The sequence below is a fragment of the Salmo salar genome, chromosome 01 (genome assembly GCF_965601325.2).
Source record: "Salmo salar chromosome 01, fSalSal1, whole genome shotgun sequence".
NCBI lineage: Eukaryota > Metazoa > Chordata > Actinopteri > Salmoniformes > Salmonidae > Salmo > Salmo salar.
In genome coordinates, this window is record NC_138291.1 from 3,827,501 (window position 1) to 3,851,167 (window position 23,667).

The following is a 23,667-nucleotide window of genomic DNA, read 5'->3' on the forward strand; positions in this document are numbered from 1 at the left end:
CTAGTATCTATCTTTCCCCCTAGGTCTAGTATCTATCTTTCCCCCTAGGTCTAGTATCTATCTTTCCCCCTAGGTCTAGTACCTATCTTTCCCCCTAGGTCTAGTATCTATCTTTCCCCCTAGGTCTAGTATCTATCTTTCCCCCTAGGTCTAGTACCTATCTTTCCCCCTAGGTCTAGTATCTATCTTTCCCCCTAGGTCTAGTATCTATCTTTCCCCCTAGGTCTAGTATCTATCTTTCCCCTTAGGTCTAGTATCTATCTAGTATCTATCTTTCCCCCTAGGTCTAGTATCTATCTTTCCCCCTAGGTCTAGTATCTATCTTTCCCCCTAGGTCTAGTATCTATCTTTCCCCCTAGGTCTAGTATCTATCTTTCCCCCTAGGTCTAGTATCTATCTTTCCCCCTAGGTCTAGTATCTATCTTTCCCCCTAGGTCTAGTATCTATCTTTCCCCCTAGGTCTAGTATCTATCTTTCCCCCTAGGTCTAGTATCTATCTTTCCCCCTAGGTCTAGTATCTATCTTTCCCCCTAGGTCTAGTACCTATCTTTCCCCCTAGGTCTAGTATCTATCTTTCCCCCTAGGTCTAGTATCTATCTTTCCCCCTAGGTCTAGTATCTATCTTTCCCCCTAGGTCTAGTACCTATCTTTCCCCCTAGGTCTAGTATCTATCTTTCCCCTTAGGTCTAGTATCTATCTAGTATCTATCTTTCCCCCTAGGTCTAGTACCTATCTTTCCCCCTAGGTCTAGTATCTATCTTTCCCCCTAGGTCTAGTATCTATCTTTCCCCCTAGGTCTAGTATCTATCTTTCCCCCTAGGTCTAGTATCTATCTTTCCCCCTAGGTCTAGTACCTATCTTTCCCCCTAGGTCTAGTATCTATCTTTCCCCCTAGGTCTAGTACCTATCTTTCCCCCTAGGTCTAGTATCTATCTTTCCCCCTAGGTCTAGTATCTATCTTTCCCCCTAGGTCTAGTATCTATCTTTCCCCCTAGGTCTAGTACCTATCTTTCCCCCTAGGTCTAGCTATCTATCTAGTACCTATCTTTCCCCCTAGGTCTAGTATCTATCTTTCCCCCTAGGTCTAGTATCTATCTAGTATCTATCTTTCCCCCTAGGTCTAGTATCTATCTAGTACCTATCTTTCCCCCTAGGTCTAGTATCTATCTTTCCCCCTAGGTCTAGTATCTATCTTTCCCCCTAGGTCTAGTATCTATCTTTCCCCCTAGGTCTAGTATCTATCTAGTACCTATCTTTCCCCCTAGGTCTAGTATCTATCTTTCCCCCTAGGTCTAGTATCTATCTAGTATCTATCTTTCCCCCTAGGTCTAGTATCTATCTTTCCCCCTAGGTCTAGTATCTATCTTTCCCCCTAGGTCTAGTATCTATCTTTCCCCCTAGGTCTAGTATCTATCTTTCCCCCTAGGTCTAGTATCTATCTAGTACCTATCTTTCCCCCTAGGTCTAGTATCTATCTTTCCCCCTAGGTCTAGTATCTATCTAGTATCTATCTTTCCCCCTAGGTCTAGTATCTATCTTTCCCCCTAGGTCTAGTACCTATCTTTCCCCCTAGGTCTAGTACCTATCTTTCCCCCTAGGTCTAGTATCTATCTTTCCCCCTAGGTCTAGTATCTATCTTTCCCCCTAGGTCTAGTATCTATCTTTCCCCCTAGGTCTAGTATCTATCTAGTACCTATCTTTCCCCCTAGGTCTAGTATCTATCTTTCCCCCTAGGTCTAGTATCTATCTGGTATCTATCTTTCCCCCTAGGTCTAGTATCTATCTTTCCCCCTAGGTCTAGTACCTATCTTTCCCCCTAGGTCTAGTATCTATCTTTCCCCCTAGGTCTAGTACCTATCTTTCCCCCTAGGTCTAGTACCTATCTTTCCCCCTAGGTCTAGTATCTATCTAGTATCTATCTTTCCTCCTTGGTCTAGTACAGCATGGGTTAGATGGATAGAGCTGAGAATATCTCAAATGCAATCATACAGTATCTAAATCTAGATCGTGTTCTAACCTGAAGATGGATGTGTACTGTAAAACACCCTCCTTCCCACTAAAGAGATCTGTTGCTCTGTTGTCTGACCACCCTACTTTCAGGGTGTGTGCTTCTTTTCTTTATTTTCTCTTCTTTCATCCATCTAACCTATATCCTTGTCTCTCTCCTTCTCTCTGCCCTGCTTCCCCCTCCAGCGTCTGGGCTGTGACAACATGCTGGAATCCCCCCAGCAGGAGGACCCCTGTCTGCAGTGTGGGGGCAACGGACAGTCCTGCTACCCCGTCAGGAGTACCTTCGATATTAACAACCTGCCCAAAGGTAAGGTACAGATTAGAGTTGCAAAATTCTGCTAACTTTCCCAGAAAGATCCTATGTTTTCCAGAAATCCCGGTTAGAAGATTCCTAGAATCATAATGGAATAAGAAGCAAATTCGGGAATCCTCCTACCAGGATTTCTGGGAAACCTGGGAATTGTTTTCAAAGTTTAAACGAATTTTTCAACCTTATTACAGATTGTACCTTTCACCTCACATTTACGTTTATGGTAGTGCTTCCCCTTGGTGCAGTTGTGGGCTCTAAATTGTTCATGCTGTGGTATTGGCAGACCAATAGAATGTCTCCACAGGGCTCCGGCGTCTCCTAGCGATAGTTTGTCACAAAGTTTTAGTGTCAACAACTGTAGTAACTCTGGTTGTCCACTGATGTGTTCTGTCCCCCCCCTTTAGTCCCTTCTCTCCCAGGGTTTAACCAGGTGTTCTATCTCTCCTGTCCTCCTCCCTCCCAGGGTATAACCAGCTGTTCTATCTCTCCTGTTCTCCTCCCTCCCAGACTATAACCAGCTGTTCTATCTCTCCTGTCCTCCTCCCTCCCAGACTATAACCAGCTGTTCTATCTCTCCTGTCCTCCTCCCTCCCAGACTATAACCAGCTGTTCTATCTCTCCTGTCCTCCTCCCTCCCAGACTATAACCAGCTGTTCTATCTCTCCTGTTCTCCTCCCTCCCAGACTATAACCAGCTGTTCTATCTCTCCTGTCCTCCTCCCTCCCAGACTATAACCAGCTGTTCTATCTCTCCTGTCCTCCTCCCTCCCAGACTATAACCAGCTGTTCTATCTCTCCTGTCCTCCTCCCTCCCAGACTATAACCAGCTGTTCTATCTCTCCTGTTCTCCTCCCTCCCAGACTATAACCAGCTGTTCTATCTCTCCTGTTCTCCTCCCTCCCAGACTATAACCAGCTGTTCTATCTCTCCTGTCCTCCTCCCTCCCAGACTATAACCAGCTGTTCTATCTCTCCTGTCCTCCTCCCTCCCAGACTATAACCAGCTGTTCTATCTCTCCTGTCCTCCTCCCTCCCAGACTATAACCAGCTGTTCTATCTCTCCTGTCCTCCTCCCTCCCAGACTATAACCAGCTGTTCTATCTCTCCTGTCCTCCTCCCTCCCAGACTATAACCAGCTGTTCTATCTCTCCTGTCCTCCTCCCTCCCAGACTATAACCAGCTGTTCTATCTCTCCTGTCCTCCTCCCTCCCAGACTATAACCAGCTGTTCTATCTCTCCTGTCCTCCTCCCTCCCAGACTATAACCAGCTGTTCTATCTCTCCTGTCCTCCTCCCTCCCAGACTATAACCAGCTGTTCTATCTCTCCTGTCCTCCTCCCTCCCAGGGTATAACCAGCTGTTCTATCTCTCCTGTCCTCCTCCCTCCCAGACTATAACCAGCTGTTCTATCTCTCCTGTCCTCCTCCCTCCCAGACTATAACCAGCTGTTCTATCTCTCCTGTCCTCCTCCCTCCCAGACTATAACCAGCTGTTCTATCTCTCCTGTCCTCCTCCCTCCCAGACTATAACCAGCTGTTCTATCTCTCCTGTCCTCCTCCCTCCCAGACTATAACCAGCTGTTCTATCTCTCCTGTCCTCCTCCCTCCCAGACTATAACCAGCTGTTCTATCTCTCCTGTCCTCCTCCCTCCCAGGCTATAACCAGCTGTTCTATCTCTCCTGTCCTCCTCCCTCCCAGACTATAACCAGCTGTTCTATCTCTCCTGTCCTCCTCCCTCCCAGACTATAACCAGCTGTTCTATCTCTCCTGTCCTCCTCCCTCCCAGACTATAACCAGCTGTTCTATCTCTCCTGTCCTCCTCCCTCCCAGACTATAACCAGCTGTTCTATCTCTCCTGTCCTCCTCCCTCCCAGACTATAACCAGCTGTTCTATCTCTCCTGTTCTCCTCCCTCCCAGACTATAACCAGCTGTTCTATCTCTCCTGTTCTCCTCCCTCCCAGACTATAACCAGCTGTTCTATCTCTCCTGTTCTCCTCCCTCCCAGACTATAACCAGCTGTTCTATCTCTCCTGTCCTCCTCCCTCCCAGACTATAACCAGCTGTTCTATCTCTCCTGTCCTCCTCCCTCCCAGACTATAACCAGCTGTTCTATCTCTCCTGTCCTCCTCCCTCCCAGACTATAACCAGCTGTTCTATCTCTCCTGTCCTCCTCCCTCCCAGACTATAACCAGCTGTTCTATCTCTCCTGTCCTCCTCCCTCCCAGACTATAACCAGCTGTTCTATCTCTCCTGTCCTCCTCCCTCCCAGGGTTTAACCAGCTGTTCTATCTCTCCTGTCCTCCTCCCTCCCAGACTATAACCAGCTGTTCTATCTCTCCTGTCCTCCTCCCTCCCAGACTATAACCAGCTGTTCTATCTCTCCTGTCCTCCTCCCTCCCAGACTATAACCAGCTGTTCTATCTCTCCTGTCCTCCTCCCTCCCAGACTATAACCAGCTGTTCTATCTCTCCTGTCCTCCTCCCTCCCAGACTATAACCAGCTGTTCTATCTCTCCTGTCCTCCTCCCTCCCAGACTATAACCAGCTGTTCTATCTCTCCTGTCCTCCTCCCTCCCAGACTATAACCAGCTGTTCTATCTCTCCTGTCCTCCTCCCTCCCAGACTATAACCAGCTGTTCTATCTCTCCTGTCCTCCTCCCTCCCAGACTATAACCAGCTGTTCTATCTCTCCTGTCCTCCTCCCTCCCAGGGTATAACCAGCTGTTCTATCTCTCCTGTCCTCCTCCCTCCCAGACTATAACCAGCTGTTCTATCTCTCCTGTCCTCCTCCCTCCCAGACTATAACCAGCTGTTCTATCTCTCCTGTCCTCCTCCCTCCCAGACTATAACCAGCTGTTCTATCTCTCCTGTCCTCCTCCCTCCCAGACTATAACCAGCTGTTCTATCTCTCCTGTTCTCCTCCCTCCCAGACTATAACCAGCTGTTCTATCTCTCCTGTCCTCCTCCCTCCCAGACTATAACCAGCTGTTCTATCTCTCCTGTCCTCCTCCCTCCCAGGGTATAACCAGCTGTTCTATCTCTCCTGTCCTCCTCCCTCCCAGACTATAACCAGCTGTTCTATCTCTCCTGTCCTCCTCCCTCCCAGACTATAACCAGCTGTTCTATCTCTCCTGTCCTCCTCCCTCCCAGACTATAACCAGCTGTTCTATCTCTCCTGTCCTCCTCCCTCCCAGACTATAACCAGCTGTTCTATCTCTCCTGTCCTCCTCCCTCCCAGACTATAACCAGCTGTTCTATCTCTCCTGTCCTCCTCCCTCCCAGGGTTTAACCAGCTGTTCTATCTCTCCTGTCCTCCTCCCTCCCAGGGTATAACCAGCTGTTCTATCTCTCCTGTCCTCCTCCCTCCCAGACTATAACCAGCTGTTCTATCTCTCCTGTTCTCCTCCCTCCCAGACTATAACCAGCTGTTCTATCTCTCCTGTCCTCCTCCCTCCCGAGACTATAACCAGCTGTTCTATCTCTCCTGTCCTCCTCCCTCCCAGACTATAACCAGCTGTTCTATCTCTCCTGTCCTCCTCCCTCCCAGGGTATAACCAGCTGTTCTATCTCTCCTGTCCTCCTCCCTCCCAGACTATAACCAGCTGTTCTATCTCTCCTGTCCTCCTCCCTCCCAGACTATAACCAGCTGTTCTATCTCTCCTGTCCTCCTCCCTCCCAGACTATAACCAGCTGTTCTATCTCTCCTGTCCTCCTCCCTCCCAGGGTATAACCAGATGTTTATCATCCCTGTGGGAGCCACATCCATCCGCATCGGAGAGACTGTTACCACTCGTAACTATCTGGGTGAGTACTTCATTCCTCGGACGACTGGGTGGTTAATGGTTAATGGTTAGCTAGCTATCAAGCTATCAACTGTCCTGTACATTAAATGTCATTAAGATCAGTGAAGTGGCATTTAAGATCAAGAGTTCAATCTTATCATGACAACATGAGTATGTAGAGGAAAACTCTATTTAATGACTGTGACTGTAACCAAGGCTACTGTGTCTATCATCAGCCATTAAGAACCTGACTGTGACTGTAACCAAGGCTACTGTGTCTATCATCAGCCATTAAGAACCTGACTGTGACTGTAACCAAGGCTACTGTGTCTATCATCAGACATTAAGAACCTGACTGTGACTGTAACCAAGGCTACCGTGTCTATCCTCAGCCATTAAGAACCTGACTGTGACTGTAACCAAGGCTACTGTTTCTACCTCCAGCCATTAAGAACCTGACTGTGACTGTAACCAAGGCTACTGTGTCTATCATCAGCCATTAAGAACCTGACTGTGACTGTAACCAAGGCTACTGTGTCTATCATCAGCCATTAAGAACCTGACTGTGACTGTAACCAAGGCTACTGTGTCTATCATCAGACATTAAGAACCTGACTGTGACTGTAACCAAGGCTACTGTTTCTACCTCCAGCCATTAAGAACCTGACTGTGACTGTAACCAAGGCTACTGTGTCTATCATCAGCCATTAAGAACCTGACTGTGACTGTAACCAAGGCTACTGTGTCTATCATCAGCCATTAAGAACCTGACTGTGACTGTAACCAAGGCTACTGTGTACGAGGAAAACTCTATTTAATGAGTGACTGTAACCAAGGCTACCGTTTCTACCTCCAGCCATTAAGAACCTGACTGTGACTGTAACCAAGGCTACTGTGTCTATCATCAGCCATTAAGAACCTGACTGTGACTGTAACCAAGGCTACTGTGTACGAGGAAAACTCTATTTAATGAGTGACTGTAACCAAGGCTACCGTTTCTACCTCCAGCCATTAAGAACCTGACTGTGACTGTAACCAAGGCTACTGTGTCTATCATCCAGCCATTAAGAACCTGACTGTGACTGTAACCAAGGCTACTGTGTCTATCATCAGCCATTAAGAACCTGACTGTGACTGTAACCAAGGCTACCGTGTCTACCTCCAGCCATTAAGAACCTGACTGTGACTGTAACCAAGGCTACTGTGTCTATCATCAGCCATTAAGAACCTGACTGTGACTGTAACCAAGGCTACCGTGTAAGAACCTGACTGTGACTGTAACCAAGGCTACTGTTTCTACCTCCAGCCATTAAGAACCTGACTGTGACTGTAACCAAGGCTACTGTGTCTATCATCAGCCATTAAGAACCTGACTGTGACTGTAACCAAGGCTACTGTGTCTATCATCAGCCATTAAGAACCTGACTGTGACTGTAACCAAGGCTACTGTGTCTATCATCAGCCATTAAGAACCTGACTGTGACTGTAACCAAGGCTACTGTGTCTATCATCAGCCATTAAGAACCTGACTGTGACTGTAACCAAGGCTACTGTGTCTATCATCAGACATTAAGAACCTGACTGTGACTGTAACCAAGGCTACTGTGTCTATCATCAGCCATTAAGAACCTGACTGTGACTGTAACCAAGGCTACTGTGTCTATCCTCCAGCCATTAAGAACCTGACTGTGACTGTAACCAAGGCTACCGTGTCTATCCTCCAGCCATTAAGAACCTGACTGTGACTGTAACCAAGGCTACCGTGTCTACCTCCAGCCATTAAGAACCTGACTGTGACTGTAACCAAGGCTACCGTTTCTACCTCCAGCCATTAAGAACCTGACTGTGACTGTAACCAAGGCTACTGTGTACGAGGAAAACTCTATTTAATGAGTGACTGTAACCAAGGCTACCGTTTCTACCTTCAGCCATTAAGAACCTGCGTGGCGAGTACTACCTGAACGGCCACTGGGTGATTGAGTTCTCCAGGGCCACTCCAGTAGCTGGCACCATGCTATACTACCAGAGAGGGGCTGAGGGAGAGATGACTCCTGAGACCATCATCGGTCGCGGACCCACCACCGAGCCACTGGTCATAGAGGTCAGTCAGAGACACCTGGGACTGCGTCCAAAATGTCACCCTATTCCCTATATAGTGCACTACTTTAAATGGTACCCCATTCCCTATATAGTGCACTACTTTAAAGGTCACCCTATTCCCTATATAGTGCAGTACTTTAAATGGTACACTATTCCCTATATAGTGCACTACTTTAAATGGTAACCTATTCCCTATATAGTGCACTACTTTAAATGGTACCCTATTCCCTATATAGTGCACTACTTTAAATGGTACCCTATTCCCTATATAGTGCACTACTTTAAATGGTAACCTATTCCCTATATAGTGCACTACTTTAAATGGTAACCTATTCCCTATATAGTGCACTACTTTAAATGGTAACCTATTCCCTATATAGTGCACTACTTTAAATGGTACCCTATTCCCTATATAGTGCACTACTTTAAATGGTAACCTATTCCCTATATAGTGCACTACTTTAAATGGTAACCTATTCCCTATATAGTGCACTACTTTAAATGGTACCCTATTCCCTATATAGTGCACTACTTTAAATGGTAACCTATTCCCTATATAGTGCACTACTTTAAATGGTAACCTATTCCCTATATAGTGCACTACTTTAAATGGTACCCTATTCCCTATATAGTGCACTACTTTAAATGGTAACCTATTCCCTATATAGTGCACTACTTTAAATGGTACCCTATTCCCTATATAGTGCACTACTTTAAATGGTACCCTATTCCCTATATAGTGCACTACTTTAAATGGTAACCTATTCCCTATATAGTGCACTACTTTAAATGGTAACCTATTCCCTATATAGTGCACTACTTTAAATGGTAACCTATTCCCTATATAGTGCACTACTTTAAATGGTACCCTATTCCCTATATAGTGCACTACTTTAAATGGTAACCTATTCCCTATATAGTGCACTACTTTAAATGGTAACCTATTCCCTATATAGTGCACTACTTTAAATGGTACCCTATTCCCTATATAGTGCACTACTTTAAATGGTAACCTATTCCCTATATAGTGCACTACTTTAAATGGTAACCTATTCCCTATATAGTGCACTACTTTAAATGGTACCCTATTCCCTATATAGTGCACTACTTTAAATGGTAACCTATTCCCTATATAGTGCACTACTTTAAATGGTAACCTATTCCCTATATAGTGCACTACTTTAAATGGTAACCTATTCCCTATATAGTGCACTACTTTAAATGGTAACCTATTCCCTATATAGTGCACTACTTTAAATGGTAACCTATTCCCTATATAGTGCACTACTTTAAATGGTAACCTATTCCCTATATAGTGCACTACTTTAAATGGTACCCTATTCCCTATATAGTGCACTACTTTAAATGGTAACCTATTCCCTATATAGTGCACTACTTTAAATGGTACCCTATTCCCTATATAGTGCACTACTTTAAATGGTAACCTATTCCCTATATAGTGCACTACTTTAAATGTACAGAATAGGGTGCCAGATTCAGATTCAAAACTTTATTGTCCCGTTCTTGTGGAATGGGAAATGTCTTTAGGTTTTACGTGCATGTGGCTCACACACACACACACACACACACACACACACACACACACACACACACACACACACACACACACACACACACACACACACACACACACACACACACACACACACACACACACACACAGCAACTGTAGGCCTACATGATAAATCAATAGAGATGAACACATCAGCTGTCATCGACCTGAAACATTTGGGTTCATGTTTCTTTAGTACATTTACATTTTGCCAGTAAAATATTGAAAAATAAACACCATCTGGTACTACACTCTTAGAAGAAAAGGTTCTGTCCCCATAGGAGAACCCTTTGAAGAACCCTTTTTGGTTCCAGGTAGAACCCTTTTTGGTTCCAGGTAGAACCCTTTTTGGTTCCAGGTAGAACCCTTTTGGTTCCAGGTAGAACCCTTTTTGGTTCCAGGTAGAACCCTTTTTGGTTCCAGGTAGAACCCTTTTTGGTTCCAGGTAGAACCCTTTTTGGTTCCAGGTAGAACCCTTTTTGGTTCCAGGTAGAACCCTTTTTGGTTCCAGGTAGAACCCTTTTTGGTTCCAGGTAGAACCCTTTTTGGTTCCAGGTAGAACCTTTTTGGTTCCAGGTAGAACCCTTTTGGTTCCAGGTAGAACCCTTTTTGGTTCCAGGTAGAACCCTTTTTGGTTCCAGCTAGAACCCTTTTTGGTTCCAGGTAGAACCCTTTTTGTTCCAGGTAGAACCCTTTTTGGTTCCAGGTAGAACCCTTTTTGGTTCCAGGTAGAACCCTTTTTGGTTCCAGGTAGAACCCTTTTGGTTCCAGGTAGAACCCTTTTTGGTTCCAGGTAGAACCCTTTTTGGTTCCAGGTAGAACCCTTTTTGGTTCCAGGTAGAACCCTTTTTGGTTCCAGGTAGAACCCTTTTTGGTTCCAGGTAGAACCCTTTTGGTTCTAGGTAGAACCCTTTTGGTTCCAGGTAGAACCCTTTTTGGTTCCAGGTAGAACCCTTTTTGGTTCCAGGTAGAACCCTTTTTGGTTCCAGGTAGAACCCTTTTGGTTCTAGGTAGAACCCTTTTGGTTCCAGGTAGAACCCTTTTTGGTTCCAGGTAGAACCCTTTTTGGTTCCAGGTAGAACCCTTTTTGGTTCCAGGTAGAACCCTTTCCACAGAGGGTTCTATGGAACTCAAAAGGGTTCTTCCTATGGAGAGAGTTGAAGTCTCATTTACGAACCCGTTTTTCTAAGTGTGTATAACCCTGGGTAGTAAGGGTAAACTTCTAGTACACATACCATTGTTGAAACAGACTCCCAGATATATAGTCTGTCTGTGCTGTCTCGCTAACAACGACCGTAGGAGTTGACAAGACAGCTCCAACAGATCGGGACCAGACTCCCAACTACACTATATATACAAAAGTATGTGACACCCCTTCAAATGAGTGGATTCGGATATTTCGGCCACACCCGTTGCTGACACACAGCCATGCAATCTCCATAGACAAAGCTTGTTCGTCGGGAGCTTCGTGAGATGGGTTTCCATGGCCGAGCAGCTGCACACAAGCCTAAGATCACCATGTGCAACGCCAAGCGTCGGCTGCAGTGGTGTAAAGCTCGCCCCCATTGGATTCTGGAGCAGTGGAAACTCGTTCTCTGTGTTGATGAATCGCGCTTCACCATCTGGCAGTCCGACAGACAAATCTGGGTTTGGCAGGATGCCAGGAGAACGCTACCTGCCCCAATGCATAGTGCAAACTGTAAAGTTTGGTGGAGGAGGAATAATGGTCTGGGGCTGTTTTTCATGGTTCGGGCCCCTTAGTTCCAGTGAAGGGAACTCTTAACGCTACAGCATACAATGACATTCTAGATGATTCTGTGCTTCCAACTTTGTGGCAACAGTTTGGACAAGGCCCCTGTGCACAAAGCGAGGTCCATACAGAAATGGTTTGTCAAAATCTGTGTGGAAGAACTTGACTGGCCTGAACAGAGCCCTGACCTCAACCCCATCGAACACCTTTGGGATGAGTTGGAACGCCGACTGCTAGCCAGGCCTAATCGCCCAACATCAGCGCCCGACCTCACTAAATCTCTTGTTCCTGAATGGATGCAAGTCCCCCACAGCAATGTTCCAACATCTAGTGGAAAGCCTTCCCAGAAGAGTGGAGGCTGTTATAGCAGCAATGGAGGGGGACCAACTCTATATCAATACCCATGATTTTGGAATGAGATGTTAGACGAGCAGGTGTCCACATACTTTTGGTCATGTAGTGTATTTTTGAGATGCCGACCCTATTTGCAAAATCAGTGTCAGTAACGGTAATCTTTCATCAAATATACCAGTGTTGAAACAGATCTCCAGATGAGCGAACCTTTCCTTCTGTCTCCGTCTCCCTGTCCCCCCAGTTGATCAGCCAGGAACATAACCAGGGTGTAGAGTACGAGTATTACCTCCCTAACGGTCACTCCAGAGAGGGATACTACTGGAGCTTCGGCTCCTGGTCTGCCTGCAGCAGAGAGTGTGGTTCAGGTACGTGTCCCTCTTTACTCTAGTCTGTCACTGGAGTCTTTTTTTTTTTTTTTTTTTTTTTACCTGATGTTCTTCCTCGCTTTGACTTGACCTGGTTCTTCTGGTTCTTCTGGTTCTCCTGGTTCTTCTTGTTCTTCTGGTTCTTCTTGTTCTTCTGGTTCTTCTGGTTCTTCTGGTTCTCCTGGTTCTTCTGGTTCTTCTGGTTCTTCTTGTTCTTCTGGTTCTTCTGGTTCTTCTTGTTCTTCTGGTTCTTCTGGTTCTTCTGGTTCTCCTGGTTCTTCTGGTTCTTCTGGTTCTTCTGGTTCTCCTGGTTCTTCTGGTTCTCCTGGTTCTTCTGGTTCTTCTGGTTCTTCTGGTTCTTCTGGTTCTCCTGGTTCTTCTGGTTCTTCTGGTTCTTCTGGTTCTCCTGGTTCTTCTGGTTCTTCTGGTTCTTCTGGTTCTTCATGTTCTTCTGGTTCTTCTGGTTCTTCTTGTTCTTGTTGTTCTTCTTGTTCTTGTTCCACTCAACAATAGTTAATGCTGTTTGTTTTTGACCAAAGTATCCTTGGACACAGTCTTCATTTAGCGTCTCTGCAGGACTGATTTCCTCCTCCTGCTCCCTCCACCAGGGTACCAGTCTCGTCTGGTGTTCTGTGCCATCGATAACGAGGCCTACCCAGACTACCTGTGCTCCGCCTTGCCACGCCCCCTCACCAACCGCACCTGCAACACTCAGCAGTGCCCTCAGACTCACAGGTGAGTCAGCCACTTCCTACAAGGCTCTACATTTCACAATAACTCCGTTTGGGGAATGAACAAGACACTGTTCAAGGAAGTGATGTGAGGTTACAGTCATGCACATCAAAGTAAGTCTGATAGCAACGTTGATTGTATTTTCTTAGACAGAAGTCAGTCAGTGGCCTTTGCGTCCTAGCTCAGAGATGAATGCCCTGATTTCCACGTCCAGTATGGTGGAGTGTCTGTGCTGTACTTTGAGACAGACCATAGTTACTGTATGCTAAACAGACTGTACCTATCAAGGCCACTGTGATGAAGAAGACTGTATGTATGGTAGAGAAGCTGATATGGTGGAGTGATACCTTATTATGACTGACCTGTTAAGACTGATCCACGAAGCGTCTCAGAGTCAGTGTTGCCTTTTAGATCAGAATGAATAAGATGATATGGACAGATCCTAGATCAGAATGAATGAAAGATGATATGGACAGATCCTAGATCAGAATGAATGAAAGATGATATGGACAGATCCTAGATCAGAATGAATGAAAGATGATATGGACAGATCCTAGATCAGAATGAATGAAAGATGATATGGACAGATCCTAGATCAGAATGAATGAAAGATGATATGGACAGATCCTAGATCAGCGCTTCTACAGTACTTTGAGACGCTTAATGGATATGGGCCCAGATCTTTCCCAGAGTTCACACGGGTTCTTCAGAAATCCCAGTTGGTGGAATCCCTCCTTGCTCCCTCCTCCTACCTGATTTCATCCTCCTTCCCGAAAACCTGGGAACTTTGGGAAAGTTTCTGGAATTTGCAATTATGCTGAGAATGGATGGAGCCAGTCCATAACCTGGGTTCAGTAGGTTTGTGTGTCCATACAGGAGCTGTCTGGCTGGGCCATAGAGATAGAAAGGGGGCCCATCCTTGTATCTGTGCCACAATGGCTTCAGTGACAGCATGGGCAGCGCCGAGCCCTCTTTCTCACTCTATGGTCTGGCTCCTCTCTCTGGTCTCCTCTCTCTCTGGTCTCCTCTCTCTGGTCTCCTCTCTCTGGTCTCCTCTCTCTCTGATCTCCTCTCTCTCTGGTCTCCTCTCTCTCTGATCTCCTCTCTCTCTGGTCTCCTCTCTCTCTGGTCTCCTCTCTCTCTGGTCTCCTCTCTCCTCTCTCTCTGGTCTCCTCTCTCTCTGGTCTCCTCTCTCTCTGGTCTCCTCTCTCTGGTCTCCTCTCTCTCTGATCTCCTCTCTCTCTGGTCTCCTCTCTCTCTGGTCTCCTCTCTCTCTGGTCTCCCTCTCTCTCTGGTCTCCTCCTCTCTCTCTGGTCTCCCTCTCTCTGGTCTCCTCTCTCTGGTCTCCTCTCTCTCTGGTCTCCTCTCTCTCTGGTCTCCTCTCTCTCTGGTCTCCTCTCTCTCTGGTCTCCTCTCTCTGGTCTCCTCTCTCTGGTCTCCTCTCTCTGGTCTCCTCTCTCTCTGATCTCCTCTCTCTCTGGTCTCCTCTCTCTCTGGTCTCCTCTCTCTCTGGTCTCCTCTCTCTGGTCTCCTCTCTCTCTGGTCTCCTCTCTCTCTGGTCTCCTCTCTCTGGTCTCCTCTCTCTGGTCTCCTCTCTCTCTGGTCTCCTCTCTCTCTGGTCTCCTCTCTCCTCTCTCTGGTCTCCTCTCTCTCTGGTCTCCACTCTCTCTGGTCTCCTCTCTCTCTGGTCTCCTCTCTCTCAGGTCTCCCCCTCTCCTCTCTCTCTGGTCTCCTCTCTCCTCTCTCTGGTCTCCTCTCTCTCTGGTCTCCTCTCTCCTCTCTCTCTGATCTCCTCTCTCTCAGGTCTCCTCTCTCCTCTCTCAGGTCTCCTCTCTCCTCTCTCAGGTCTCCTCTCTCCTCTCTCTCTGGTCTCCCCTCTCCTCTCTCAGGTCTCCTCTCTCCTCTCTCTGGTCTCCCCTCTCCTCTCTCTGGTCTCCCCTCTCCTCTCTCAGGTCTCCTCTCTCCTCTCTCAGGTCTCCTCTCTCCTCTCTCTGGTCTCCCCTCTCCTCTCTCTGGTCTCCCCCTCTCCTCTCTCAGGTCTCCTCTCTCCTCTCTCCTCTCTCCCCTCTCCTCTCTCTCTGATCTCCCCTCTCCTCTCTCTGATCTCCCCTCTCCTCTCTCTCAGGTCTCCTCTCTCCTCTCTCTCTGGTCTCCCCTCTCCTCTCTCTCAGGTCTCCCCTCTCCCTCTCTCTCAGGTCTCCCCTCTCCTCTCTCTCAGGTCTCCCCTCTCCTCTCTCTCTGGGCTCCTCTCTCCTCTCTCTGGTCTCCCTCTCTCCTCTCTCTGGTCTCCTCTATCTCAGGTCTCCTCTCTCCCCTCTCCTCTCTCTCAGGTCTCCCCTCTCCTCTCTCTCAGGTCTCCTCTCTCCTCTCTCTCTGGTCTCACTGTTGTGGGTAATGTTTGTTGTTGTCCCTGTTCATAAAGGATGGCATACCTGTATCAGCCACATGTGTGGACGCCCTCTGAAACCCCCAGAACATATGTGTACAGGTAACACAGGGCCTACGGTGGCCCGCTGCTCCAAAAAGCTTTAGTTTAGCATTTGACCTCAAACACAGGGGGGGGGGGGGGGGGGGGGGTTGTATACCAGAGATCAAGGACGCATCGAAAATTGCACCCTATTCCCTATATAGTGCACTACTTTTGACCAGGGAATAGGATGTCATTTGAGATGCAACCCAAGTCGTCCTATACAGGCCAAAGCTTCAGATTCATTCCCACACTATATGGATATAATGCGAACGTGGACATAGACACCTTGGCTGTGTCATGGCACCCTATTCTCTATATAGTGCACTACTTTAGACCAGAGCCCTATATAGTGCACTACTTTAGACCAGGACCCTATATAGTGCACTACTTTTGACCAGGACCCTATATAGTGCACTACTTTTGACCAGGGCCCTATATAGTGCACTACTTTAGACCAGAGCCCTATATAGTGCACTACTTTAGACCAGAGCCCTATTCCCTATATAGTGCACTACTTTAGACCAGAGCCCTATATAGTGCACTACTATAGACCAGAGCCCTATTCCCTATATAGTGCACTACTTTAGACCAGGGCCCTATATAGTGCACTTCTTTAGACCAGGGCCCTATATAGTGCACTACTTTTGACCAGGGCGCTATATAGTGCACTACTTTGACCAGGGCCCTATATAGTGCACTACTTTAGACCAGGGCCCTATATAGTGCACTACTTTAGACCAGAGCCCAATATAGTGCACTACTTTAGACCAGAGCCCAATATAGTGCACTACTTTAGACCAGAGCCCTATATAGTGCACTACTTTTGACCAGGGTCCTATGGGCTCTTGTGCACTATCTAGGGAATTAGGGTGCCATTTGGAACAGAAGCAGTTTATTTTATGTTAAAAGTTTAGTCTCTACACATCGAACACACATTTAGAGTATGGCACTACTCCCTGGGATGTGTTTGAGTTCAGTGTGAGTCTGTGTTCAGTGTTTAGTGTTGACGCCTGCTCTTCCATGTCGGGACCCAGAACAAAGGCAAGGGGCAACCATCCAGCTCAGAGATCCAAACTCTCTCTCTCCCTCTGTCCTCCTTCTATCCAGGGCTGCGTTCAGTACGTTTTTACATTCTGGAACGTTCCAGTGAACTGAACGCACCTCGGGCCTCTCCTCCCTTCCCTCGTCTCCTCCTACTTTTCATTCCTTCTATCCAGCTCTCCTCACTCCTCCTCCCACCTTCTCCCTGCTTCCTCCCTTATCCTCCTCCTCCCACCTTCTCCCTGCTTCCTCCCTTATCCTCCTCCTCCCACCTTCTCCCTGCTTCCTCCCTTATCCTCCTCCTTCCACCTTCTCCCTGTTTCCTCCCTTATCCTCCTCCTCCCACCTTCTCCCTGTTTCCTCCCTTATCCTCCTCCTCCCACCTTCTCCCTGTTTCCTCCCTTATCCTCCTCCTCCCACCTTCTCCCTGCTTCCTCCCTTATCCTCCTCCTCCCACCTTCTCCCTGCTTCCTCCCTTATCCTCCTCCTTCCACCTTCTCCCTGCTTCCTCCCTTATCCTCCTCCTCCCACCTTCTCCCTGCTTCCTCCCTTATCCTCCTCCTCCCACCTTCTCCCTGCTTCCTCCCTTATCCTCCTCCTCCCACCTTCTCCCTGTTTCCTCCCTTATCCTCCTCCTCCCACCTTCTCCCTGTTTCCTCCCTTATCCTCCTCCTTCCACCTTCTCCCTGCTTCCTCCCTTATCCTCCTCCTCCCACCTTCTCCCTGCTTCCTCCCTTATCCTCCTCCTCCCACCTTCTCCCTGCTTCCTCCCTTATCCTCCTCCTCCCACCTTCTCCCTGTTTCCTCCCTTATCCTCCTCCTCCCACCTTCTCCCTGCTTCCTCCCTTATCCTCCTCCTCCCACCTTCTCCCTGTTCCTCCTTATCCTCCTCCTCCACCTTCTCCTGCTTCCTCCCTTATCCTCCTCCTTCCACCTTCTCCCTGTTTCCTCCCTTATCCTCCTCCTTCCACCTTCTCCCTGCTTCCTCCCTTATCCTCCTCCTCCCACCTTCTCCCTGCTTCCTCCCTTATCCTCCTCCTCCCACCTTCTCCCTGCTTCCTCCCTTATCCTCCTCCTTCCACCTTCTCCCTGCTTCCTCCCTTATCCTCCTCCTCCCACCTTCTCCCTGCTTCCTCCCTTATCCTCCTCCTCCCACCTTCTCCCTGCTTCCTCCCTTATCCTCCTCCTTCCACCTTCTCCCTGCTTCCTCCCTTATCCTCCTCCTCCCACCTTCTCCCTGCTTCCTCCCTTATCCTCCTCCTTCCACCTTCTCCCTGCTTCCTCCCTTATCCTCCTCCTCCCACCTTCTCCCTGCTTCCTCCCTTATCCTCCTCCTCCCACCTTCTCCCTGCTTCCTCCCTTATCCTCCTCCTCCCACCTTCTCCCTGCTTCCTCCCTTATCCTCCTCCTCCCACCTTCTCCCTGCTTCCTCCCTTATCCTCCTCCTTCCACCTTCTCCCTGTTTCCTCGGTTATCCTCCTCCTCCCACCTTCTCCCTGCTTCCTCCCTTATCCTCCTCCTTCCACCTTCTCCCTGCTTCCTCCCTTATCCTCCTCCTTCCACCTTCTCCCTGCTTCCTCCCTTATCCTCCTCCTCCCACCTTCTCCCTGCTTCCTCCCTTATCCTCCTCCTCCCACCTTCTCCCTGCTTCCTCCCTTATCCTCCTCCTTCCACCTTCTCCATGCTTCCTCCCTTATCCTTCTCCTTCCACCTTCTCCCTGTTTCCTCCCTTATCCTCCTCCTCCCACCTTCTCCCTGCTTCCTCCCTTATCCTCCTCCTCCCACCTTCTCCCTGCTTCCTCCCTTATCCTCCTCCTCCCACCTTCTCCCTGTTTCCTCCCTTATCCTCCTCCTCCCACCTTCTCCCTGCTTCCTCCCTTATCCTCCTCCTCCCACCTTCTCCCTGCTTCCTCCCTTATCCTCCTCCTTCCACCTTCTCCCTGCTTCCTCCCTTATCCTCCTCCTCCCACCTTCTCCCTGCTTCCTCCCTTATCCTCCTCCTCCCACCTTCTCCCTGCTTCCTCCCTTATCCTCCTCCTCCCACCTTCTCCCTGCTTCCTCCCTTATCCTCCTCCTTCCACCTTCTCCCTGTTTCCTCCCTTATCCTCCTCCTTCCACCTTCTCCCTGTTTCCTCCCTTATCCTCCTCCTCCCACCTTCTCCCTGCTTCCTTCCTTATCCTCCTCCTTCCATCTTCTCCCTGCTTCCTCCCTTATCCGCCTCCTCTCACCTCCTTCCTTTTACTCCCTCTTCCTTGAGCAGTTTTAAGATAAAGTTCCTCTCCACTGAGAGAGTGAAAGTATTTGATGCTAGAATTGCATCAGAGGTCCCTTCCATGAACTTCGACCCCTAACCCTTAACCCCTGACCACTGATCCCTAAGCTGGGTTGCTGTCTGGTTTATTCAGTGTTGTCGTATAAAGCCTGCTGTCTGTCTGTGTCTGTTAACATAGTTTAATGTTTGTGTCCCAAATCTCTTAGCATGTGCACTACATAGTATGGAGAGTTTGGCAATGCATAACACGTAGTATGCTAGTGTGGGACATAGTTGTAGTGTTCTGTTACATCATAAAGACACTTGTTCTGTTACATCATAAAGACACTTGTTCTGTTACATCATAAAGACACTTGTTCTGTTACATCATAAAGACACTTGTTCTGTTACATCATAAAGACACTTGTTCTGTTACATCATAAAGACACTTGTTCTGTTACATCATAAAGACACTTGTTCTGTTACATCATAAAGACACTTGTTCTGTTACATCATAAAGACACATGTTCTTTCTCCTGGCCTGGCATTCATTCATGAAGAGTTTCAGCTGTAGAAGTGCTGCCCTATTATCAGGTTACACTGGACAGGTCAATTCAGTGTAATTTAAAAGGAAAAGCTGATCCTACATCAGCACTTCTACTATGGGGTGCTTTATGAATACCAGCTCTGTAGTGCCTGGGGTCTATATATCAGTCTGGTCTATATATCAGTCTGGTCTATATAGCAGGCTGGTCTCTATATCAGTCATGGTCTATATATCAGTCTGGTCTATATATCCAGTCTGGTCTATATATCAGTCTGGTCTATATATCAGTATGGTCTATATATCAGTCTGGTCTATACATCAGTCTGGTCTATATATCAGTATGGTCTATATATCAGTCTGGTCTATATATCAGTCTGGTCTATATATCAGTCTGGTCTCTATATCAGTATGGTCTATATATCAGTATGGTCTATATATCAGTATGGTCTATACATCAGTCTGGTCTATATATCAGTATGGTCTATATATCAGTCTGGTCTATATATCAGTCTGGTCTATATATCAGTCTGGTCTATATATCAGTATGGTCTATATATCAGTCTGGTCTATATATCAGTCTGATCTATACATCAGTCTGGTCTATATATCAGTATGGTCTATATATCAGTATGGTCTATATATCAGTCTGGTCTATATATCAGTCTGGTCTATAAATCACTATGGTCTATATATCAGTATGGTCTATATATCAGTCTGGTCTATATATCAGTATGGTCTATATATCAGTCTGGTCTATATATCAGTCTGGTCTATATATCAGCCTGGTCTATATATCAGTCTGGTCTATATATCAGTCTGGTCTATATATCAGTCTGGTCTATATATCAGTATGGTCTATATATCAGTCTGGTCTATATATCAGTATGGTCTATATATCAGTCTGGTCTATATATCAGTATGGTCTATATATCAGTCTGGCTCTATATATCAATATGGTCTATATATCAGTCTGGTCTATAAATCAGTCTGGTCTATATATCAGTATGGTCTATATATCAATATGGTCTATACATCAGTATGGTCTATACATCAGTATGGTCTATATATCAGTCTGGTCTATATATCAGTCTGGTCTATAAATCAGTCTGGTCTATATATCAGTCTGGTCTATATATCAGTCTGGTCTATATATCAGTCTGGTCTATATATCAGTATGGTCTATATATCAGTCTGATCTATATATCAGTCTGGTCTATATATCAGTATGGTCTATATATCAGTCTGGTCTATATATCAGTATGGTCTATATATCAGTATGGTCTATATATCAGTCTGGTCTATATATCAGTATGGTCTATATATCAGTCTGGTCTATATATCAGTCTGGTCTATATATCAGTCTGGTCTATATATCAGTATGGTCTATATATCAGTCTGGTCTATATATCAGTATGGTCTATACATCAGTCTGGTCTATATATCAGTCTGGTCTATATATCAGTCTGGTCTATATATCAGTCTGGTCTATATATCAGTATGGTCTATATATCAGTCTGGTCTATAAATCAGTATGGTCTATATATCAGTATGGTCTATGTATCAGTATGGTCTATATATCAGTCTGGTCTATATATCAGTATGGTGGTCTGGTCTATATATCAGTATGGTCTATATATCAGTCTGGTCTATATATCAGTCTGGTCTATATATCAGTATGGTCTATATATCAGTATGGTCTATATATCAGTCTGGTCTATATATCAGTATGGTCTATATATCAGTCTGGTCTATATATCAGTATGGTGGTCTGGTCTATATATCAGTCTGGTCTATATATCAGTCTGGTCTATATATCAGTATGGTCTATATATCAGTCTGGTCTATATATCAGTCTGGTCTATATATCAGTATGGTCTATATATCAGTATGGTCTATATATCAGTCTGGTCTATATATCAGTATGGTCTATATATCAGTCTGGTCTATATATCAGTATGGTGGTCTGGTCTATATATCAGTATGGTCTATATATCAGTATGGTCTATATATCAGTATGGTGGTCTGGTCTATATATCAGTATGGTCTATATATCAGTCTGGTCTATATATCGGTATGGTCTATATATCAGTCTGGTCTATATATCATTCTGGTCTATATATCAGTATGGTCTATATATCAGTATGGTCTATATATCAGTATGGTCTATATATCAGTCTGGTCTATATATCAGTCTGGTCTATAAATCAGTCTGGTCTATATATCAGTCTGGTCTATATATCAGTCTGGTCTATATATCAGTATGGTGGTCTGGTCTATATATCAGTATGGTCTATATATCAGTCTGGTCTATATATCAGTCTGGTCTATTTATCAGTCTGGTCTATATATCAGTCTGGTCTATATATCAGTCTGGTCTATATATCAGTATGGTCTATATATCAGTCTAGTCTATATATCAGTATGGTCTATATATCAGTATGGTCTATATATCAGTCTGGTCTATATATCAGTCTGGTCTATATATCAGTATGGTCTATATATCAGTATGGTCTATATATCAATATGGTGGTCTGGTCTATATATCAGTCTGGTCTATATATCAGTATGGTCTATATATCAGTCTGGTCTATATATCAGTCTGGTCTATATATCAGTATGGTCTATATATCAGTGTGGTCTATATATCAGTATGGTGGTCTGGTCTATATATCAGTATGGTCTATATATCAGTCTGGTCTATATATCAGTCTGGTCTATATATCAGTATGGTCTATATATCAGTCTGGTCTATATATCAGTCTGGTGGTCTGGTCTATATATCAGTCTGGTCTATATATCAGTCTGGTCTATATATCAGTCTGGTCTAAATATCAGTCTGGTCTATTTATCAGTCTGGTCTATATATCAGTATGGTCTATATATCAGTCTGGTCTATAAATCAGTCTGGTCTATATATCAGTCTGGACTATATATCAGTCTGGTCTTTATATCAGTATGGTCTATATATCAGATTGGTCTATATATCAGTTAGTCTATATATCAGTCTGGTCTATATATCAGTCTGGTCTATAAAACAGTCTGGTCTATATATCAGTCTGGTCTATATATCAGTCTGGTCTATATATCAGTATGGTGGTCTGGTCTATATATCGGTATGGTCTATATATCAGTCTGGTCTATATATCAGTCTGTTCTATATATCAGTATGGTCTATATATCAGTATGGTCTATATATCAGTCTGGTCTATATATCAGTATGGTCTATATATCAGTATGTTCTATATATCAGTCTGGTCTATATATCAGTCTGGTCTATATATCAGTATGGTCTATATATCAGTATGGTCTATATATCAGTATGGTGGTCTGGTCTATATATCAGTCTGGTCTAAATATCAGTATGGTCTATATATCAGTCTGGTCTATATATCAGTATGGTCTATATATCAGTATGGTCTATATATCAGTATGGTCTATATATCAGTATGGTGGTCTGGTCTATATATCAGTCTGGTCTATATATCAGTCTTGTCTATATATCATTCTGGTCTATATATCAATCTGGTCTATATATCAGTCTGGTCTATATATCAGTCTGGTCTATATATCAGTATGGTCTATATATCAGTATGGTCTATATATCAGTCTGGTCTATATATCAGTATGGTCTATATATCAGCCTGGTCTATATATCAGTATGGTGGTCTGGTCTATATATCAGTCTGGTCTATATATCAGTATGGTCTATATATCAGTCTGGTCAATATATCAGTATGGTCTATATATCAATCTGGTCTATATATCAGTCTGGTCTATATATCAGTCTGGTCTATATATCAGTATGGTCTATATATCAGTCTGGTCTATATATCAGTCTGGTCTATATATCAGTATGGTCTATATATCAGTCTGGTCTATATATCAGTATGGTCTATATATCAGTCTGGTCTATATATCAGTATGGTGCTCTGGTCTATATATCAGTATGGTCTATATATCAGTATGGTCTATATATCAGTATGGTGGTCTGGTCTATATATCAGTATGGTCTATATATCAGTCTGGTCTATATATCGGTATGGTCTATATATCAGTCTGGTCTATATATCAGTATGGTCTATATATCAGTATGGTCTATATATCAGTATGGTCTATATATCGGTATGGTCTATATATCAGTCTGGTCTATATATCATTCTGGTCTATATATCAGTATGGTCTATATATCAGTCTGGTCTATATATCAGTCTGGTCTATATATCAGTCTGGTCTATATATCAGTATGGTCTATATATCAGTATGGTGGTCTGGTCTATATATCAGTATGGTCTATATATCAGTCTGGTCTATATATCAGTCTGGTCTATATATCAGTCTGGTCTATATATCAGTATGGTGGTTTGGTCTATATATCAGTATGGTC

General features: G+C 45.3%; 1 protein-coding gene across 1 annotated transcript in view; it reads left to right on the forward strand.

Moving 5' to 3' along the window:
* The window catches only part of paplna (papilin a, proteoglycan-like sulfated glycoprotein), a 97,032-nt gene that overhangs the window by 27,921 nt on the left and 45,444 nt on the right, over positions 1–23,667 (forward strand). The window contains exons 7-11 of the mRNA XM_045706122.2: positions 2,194–2,317; positions 6,041–6,121; positions 8,028–8,200; positions 12,118–12,241; positions 12,850–12,976. Of these exons, the coding sequence (XP_045562078.2) occupies positions 2,194–2,317; positions 6,041–6,121; positions 8,028–8,200; positions 12,118–12,241; positions 12,850–12,976 (629 nt within the window). The remainder of the gene's footprint in view (positions 1–2,193; positions 2,318–6,040; positions 6,122–8,027; positions 8,201–12,117; positions 12,242–12,849; positions 12,977–23,667) is intronic.